Below are 6,514 nucleotides of genomic sequence, written 5' to 3' on the forward strand. Positions count from 1 at the left end.
GGGGATGGCAGTTTTACAGGGGGGATGATTTGGACCGTTTTTATGTCAGGGGGGGATGCCATCCCTCCTCATCCCCCCTCAACTCCAGTACTGGGTTAAAGTAATAGAAATTATTATAAAACTTATGATTGTCCGTTGTGGATTTCTCTGTGTTTCTCTCATTTCAATCTAGCAGCATGTTTTTTTTAAATGGAAAAAAAATACATTAAATGTTATATATGAAATTGATTATATATTAAAATGCATATTTATGCTTTTGGTTTTTACCAAACTTGGTATTAACCATTAATATATATAAGAAGACAAAAAAATAAATAAATAATATTAAAAAAAAGAATAAATAAAAAAGTGTCTAGCAAATTAGTTTTTTGGGGCTCTCCAGAAGTTTGGGAACTCTTGGAATATGTTAATTAAGCTGTTTTAATTTGTAGAAAAATAAATAGCCTACATACATTTGAAAAAGACAGCATTTATTTTTCTGATGCTTATGTTTTTACACATTATTTTATGATATGTTATATCTAATCACTTTTATCTCGGTTTTTCGTGTTGTGAAGCGTTATGAGATGACCTTTGTTATGATTTGACGCTATACAAATAAATTGAATTGAACTGAATTGAATTGAAAAGATATGAAAGCAAAACAGATTTCTTTAACAGCTGAACATGGTGGCTTTGTAAAACATACCTTAGATTAAAACTCTTGTAATAGATAGCACTTTTTCGTCAGATCAAGATGAAGAGAAATATGATTAACAGGAAGTTAAATGGAATGATGCGGGAGTGCTCCAAAAAAGCAAAAAAAAAAAAAAAAAAAAATGACAGGACAACTTGAGTTGTTTAGTTGTAAGAAATGTGGGCGTACATGAAAATGATTAATCAAAGTACTGAATATAGCAAACAACCTAGAATTTAGGAGGTGTAGAATGATGTATATGCTCCTTAACTCTTATAAAGAATGTAAATCAAGCCTGAAAACTCTTTTCTTTGCAGTGAAACATTCCCTCAAATATTTCCTCACGGCCACCTCTGGAATCCCAGACTTTCCGGAGTTAGTGGGTGCTGCAACGGTGAATGAAATTCAGGTGGGCTATTGTGACAGCAAGATCAAGACAGCTGAACCCAAACTGGACTGGATGAAAAAGCTGATCAAAGACGACCCCCAACACCTCGAGTGGTATTCTCTAAAGTGTCTGCAAAAACTGCAGGTCTTCAAAGACAATATCGATAGCTTGAAGCAACGTCTAAACCACACTAAAGGTAAAACCTTTATCCATCTTGATTATTGTATTTAACGCTCACTGTTGAAAAGTAATTTTTTATTTAATTTAACAAAAAAAAAGTACACCAGCGTGTACTGTGTAAATACAGGCGCAGATGAACACCAGTGTACGACATATTGAAGAGTTTTGTTATATATTCAACAAAAACACAGATAAAATTCAGAACCGATGCTTAAAAAAGCCAAATTAGACCCAATAATTAAGTATCTTGTAGAAATACCTGCAGCAGCATTAAGTTGAAGTGTTTAAAAAAAAAAAGTGTTAACAACGTTGTTGCTCAAACCATTTGCCTGCTCTCTTTTACAACATTGATTTAGCTTGGGATCTGCAGATATTAATTTGTGCTCAATTCTCTAAAAGTTTATGCTGACTCTTTTTGGGCAAAAGCAAGGGTTACACGAGTATACTATATATTCAGGGGTGCACACAAGCCGGTACTCCAGGGCTAGTCTACTGCATGTTTTAGATGTTTCCCTGTCTTAAACAAACCTTATTCTAATCACTGGTCGTCATCAACGTATGTAACCACAATGTAATCAAGGTTTACACAACTCTGTTGGTGACACAGCCTTGTCTATCAGAGTGGTGTTGGGGCAGGGAAACATCTAAAACGTGCAGTAGACTGGCCCTCGAGTCCCGGCTTGTGTGCACCCCTGTATATATCTTTGAAACAAACCATATTCCTGCTGCCTTTTTCTAACTGTAATAATGCATAACGTTTAGCTTGCTAACTGAGGCCCGTGGAGTCTATCTCTGGGGTTTTACTTGCAGTTTCTCAGGGCAGTGCTTGGTCTGATCTTGGGGTGAACTTGCTGGGACGTCCAGTTCTCAGAGGATTGGTAGCTGTCTTAAATATTTTCCAGTTGTAAATACTTTTTTTCACAAATTGATAATAAATCACATCATAACCTTTTCTAGATTGATACAGAGATTGATACAATTGGTTCTTTGATCTTATTGCTGATGTCTTTCCTCATTGGTGTTATAGTTACACGTGACTCCTTCAGACCAGCAAATTCATACATGGAAAAAAAAAGTATTGTTTCTTTTGTTTGCTATCTCCTAGTCCAGGGGTCGGCAACCCGCTGCTCTAGAGCCGGATGCAGCTCTTTAGCGCCGCCCTGGTGGCTCCCTGGAGCTTTTTCAAAAATGTTTGGCCTTTTTTTTTCCATTTTTCCTTTACTTCTCCTTTTTTTCTCTTTTTTGTCTTTTTTTTCCTTTTTTCTCTTTTTTTCTTCTTTTTTTTCTTCTTTTTTTCCTTTTTTCTTCCTTTTTCCTTTCCTTTTTAATATCAACATTTCGATTTTTTTCTCAACATTTCGACTTTTTTCTCTAAATTTTGACTTTTTTCTTGAAATTTTGACTTTTTTCTCGACATTTCAACTTTTTTCTCGAAATTTTGACTTTTTCTCGACATTTCGACTTTTTTCCACGAAATTTTGACTTTTTTCTCAACATTTCGACTTTCGCCATTTGCCTTCATTCTAAGGCTTATACATACAAGACTTTTCATTTTTTGCGGCTCCAGACATATTTGTTTTTTGTGTTTTTGGTCCAATATGGCTCTTTCAGCATTTTGGGTTGCCGACCCCTGTCCTAGTCCAAACGAGACAGTAACTGACGAAGCCTGGGCTTGATGTGATTGAGCCAGTTTTCCTTCTCTCTCTTTCCCAGGTCCCCACATCTTACAGAGAATGAACGGCTGTGAGTGGGACGAGGAGACTGGAGAAATTCAAGGTTTTAATCAGTATGGTTATAATGGTGAAGACTTCATAGCATTGGACCTGCAGACACTGACATGGACGGCTCCCAAACCCCAGGCCGTGATCACAAAACTGAGATGGGACACTGAGAAGGCCAGATTAGAGTACAATAAAAACTACTACACCTACATGTGTCCCAAATGGCTCAAGAAATATGTGGAATACGGGAGGAAATTTCTGCAGAGAACAGGTAGACTTGAATAACTGGACACTTTTCTTTCTTTTCTTTTTTTATTTGCACCATAAAAGAGAAAAACAACAACTAACAGACAAAAGTAATATATGCGGGAGAGGTTTAAAAAACCCTGTACGGGCTTATAAAAATCACCTCCACTAGGAAATAAAATAATTGACAAATAAATCAACAACAACAATAATACTGGTATTCACAAAATAAACAAGAAGCTATAACAACAGACAATAAGAAAGCAAACAACATGAGAGTATGTAGGGTAATAATCCACATCTAACATACTTTTCTTTTTTTTTTTTTAACAGAGTTTTATTTTTTCCGACACAATGAGAGCTGACGCAATTTATATGATAAGCTTCTGATTGTTAATATCAATAAATAAAAGAAAAATATTTTTTAATTAATGTGTACTTTATTATTCATAAAACATTTATGTTAAGAAACTTTTATTGCAATGGGCTTCAAAAAATATATATAGTAAGTCTTTGAGACATTAAAACATTTAAATATCCAACTTAGTTTAGTTCAGTGCTTCCAGTCGGTGGATTTATTATAATTTTTTTTTATTGTTTTTATTTATTTATTAACATACAGTGCAAACAACAAAATACGACATCAGTTTGTGTGTGTGTGTGTGTGTGTGTGTGTGTGTGTGTGTGTGTGTGTGTGTGTGTGTGTGTGTGTGTGTGTGTGTGTGTGTGTGTGTAAATAAGATGATGAAAGTAGATACATAAATTAAGAATATTAATTCGAGAGTAAATAAGTTAAACAAATAAATAATTATCATATAGAGTGGTGTAGCACAATATAATATAAATATAGCATAATAAATATAGTAATATCCTAATATAACATCATTTTTATAAAATATTATAACATATAACCAAATGATATCACCATACTATAACAGGATATATAACAATATAATAATACTATAGTTTAATATCCCATGAGATTTCATAACTTTATATAATAATACACTATGAAACAATATTTCATGATAATGCCAGGAATAATTATTAGAGTTAGAATTGGAAATTTATGTATTGCAATGGGGGGTGAGGTCAGACCGGGGCGTCAGGGAAGCGAGCAGGAGGGGGGGGTCCCCCCCACCAGACTCCAGTTGCCCGACCGGGAGCCCCAGCAGGAGGCAGGTAGGACAAGAAGCTATAACAACAGACAATAAGAAAGCAAACAACATGAGAGTATGTAGGGTACTAATCCACATCTGACATACTGTAAAATAAACGTTTAAGAGTTTTGATTTAACAGAATATATTTATGTCTTAACTTAAACATTTTGATAGAAAAGGATGATTCAACAATGAACTGATATGAATTCCAGATTAAGGAGCCTTGTAGCACCCTATAATGTAATAATTTCCTGAAAATGTAATAACGCCTGAAAATGTAATAAAATTTGCACTTAATTCTATCGAAAATGTAATAAAATCCAATAATGTAATAACTTCACCAATAATGTAATAAAATATCCTGACTGATATTGTAATAACATTTTTACTGTTAATGTAATACCTTGGGATTTTATTTGGGATATATTGGGAATTTATTACATTTTCAGGTGGGTCTTTTTTTTTCTCCAAAACTGATAATGTAATACTTGACAAATAATGTAATATATATGTTCATTTTCTGTCCAGAGTTCTACATTTTGTGTTTTAAGAATCTAAGAATGTTATATACGCTGGATTTGAAACACCAGAATGACTATTGGGTTAAATTGCAGACTTTGAGTAGCATGTAATAAATTCCCAATAACGTAATAAGGTATAACATTATTGGTAAAAATGTTATTACAATATCCGTCAGGATGTTTTATTACATTATTGGGGAAGTTATTACATTATTGGGTTTTATTACATTTTCGATTGAGTTAAGTGCAAATTTTATTACATTTTCAGGAAATTATTACATTATAGGGTGCTACAAGCCTCTATAAGCAAAATAAAACTGTGTGTGTGTAGTGGGACAAAAAGGGGGATGAAGTTTGTTACTGTGTCTTGTGTTGTAAGGATGGACCTGAGAGTTGGCTGTAAAGAATTCATGAAAAGATTTGGAAAGCAAGTGGGAAAGATGGATACATTTATAAATAAATATGCATGAATAAAGTATGTTTATATCGTATACTGACAATATGTGAAGTTTCCTAAACAGAGGGGCAGATGGAGACAAATAATTAGAGAAGGTGGCTAATCTAACACATTTCTTCTGAGTGATTAATAATTTCTGTAAATTAGAAGGATAAGTACTGGCCCAAACAATATTACAATAACTGGCTTGTGCATGGACACAACAATACCGTCAACTATAATTAGTCATCTTTTCCTCTCTCCAGAGCTTCCCTCGGTGTCTCTCCTCCAGAACAATCCTTCTTCTCCAGTCTGCTGCCACGCTACGGGTTTCTACCCAGAGACTGCTGAGCTGTTTTGGAGCAGAGATGGAGAGGAGATTCATGAAGGCGTGGAGAAGGGAGAGATCCTCCCCAACGGGGACGGGACCTTCCAGATGCGTGTTGTAATGAACATGTCTTCTGTCAAACATGATGACTGGAGGAGATACCACTGTGTGTTTCAGCTCTCCAGCATCAAAGACGACATTGTAACGGGATTAGATAAAGCCGTGATCCGGACAAACTGGGGTAAGACTTGGTCAAATAATGTGCCAAATAATGTTTTTTTTGTTGCACTGTTTAGTTGAAATCAAATCATATCAAACTTTATTTATATTGCACTCTTTGTACAATAAAATCCAGCACAAAGTGCTGTAATTTTTATTTAGCAGTTTTTATACTGTAACTCCCTGAGAGTCTTCCAGTTAGTATTTAAGTTTTGAAAGACATGCAGAAAATGACTGCAGCCACCAGATGTAGATGAGGAACCACAGATCAGATGATAAACTGATGAATGTTGGCACTGACTGTCAGTCACTGACACAACTATCTCAATCCACTGACAGGAACTCCTGGGAAAATGTGTGTATATATATATATATATATATATATATATATATATATATATACAAAACACCCAACATAATACTGTAAAGCATAATTTAATACAAACTTTATTAACAACAAAACGAGTACATAAACATATTTAGGGCAAACCTTTCATGCTATATATCACATATATTTCATTCATATTAGTGTTTGGACCAAAAGAGCGAATATTCTGATTTTAATTGCTTCATTTTTTTCTTGGCTGATGCTGTATCTACAAATAAACCATCTGTACATCATGTAAGATTACACACAT

At 34.4% G+C, this 6,514-nt stretch overlaps 1 protein-coding gene across 1 annotated transcript; it reads left to right on the forward strand.

Annotated features, from left to right (window-relative positions):
- The first annotated feature begins 929 nt into the window (after positions 1-929).
- On the forward strand, positions 930-5,957 carry LOC133460915 (major histocompatibility complex class I-related gene protein-like). Its single transcript, XM_061741628.1, has 3 exons — positions 930-1,260; positions 2,958-3,236; positions 5,596-5,957. The coding sequence occupies exons 1-3, from the start codon at positions 930-932 to the stop codon at positions 5,955-5,957; spliced, it is 972 nt and encodes a 323-aa protein (XP_061597612.1).
- Positions 5,958-6,514: the final 557 nt, after the last annotated feature.

The sequence above is a fragment of the Cololabis saira genome, chromosome 15, assembly GCF_033807715.1.
Source record: "Cololabis saira isolate AMF1-May2022 chromosome 15, fColSai1.1, whole genome shotgun sequence".
NCBI lineage: Eukaryota > Metazoa > Chordata > Actinopteri > Beloniformes > Belonidae > Cololabis > Cololabis saira.

Bases quoted from the DNA above. Each gene is read 5' to 3' on its own strand.
- LOC133460915 (XM_061741628.1), top strand. From the start codon at position 930: ATGTATATGCTCCTTAACTCTTATAAAGAATGTAAATCAAGCCTGAAA. The intron at 1,261-2,957 runs GTAAAACCTTTA...TCTCTTTCCCAG, and splicing joins ACGTCTAAACCACACTAAAG to GTCCCCACATCTTACAGAGA. The intron at 3,237-5,595 runs GTAGACTTGAAT...TCCTCTCTCCAG, and splicing joins GAAATTTCTGCAGAGAACAG to AGCTTCCCTCGGTGTCTCTC.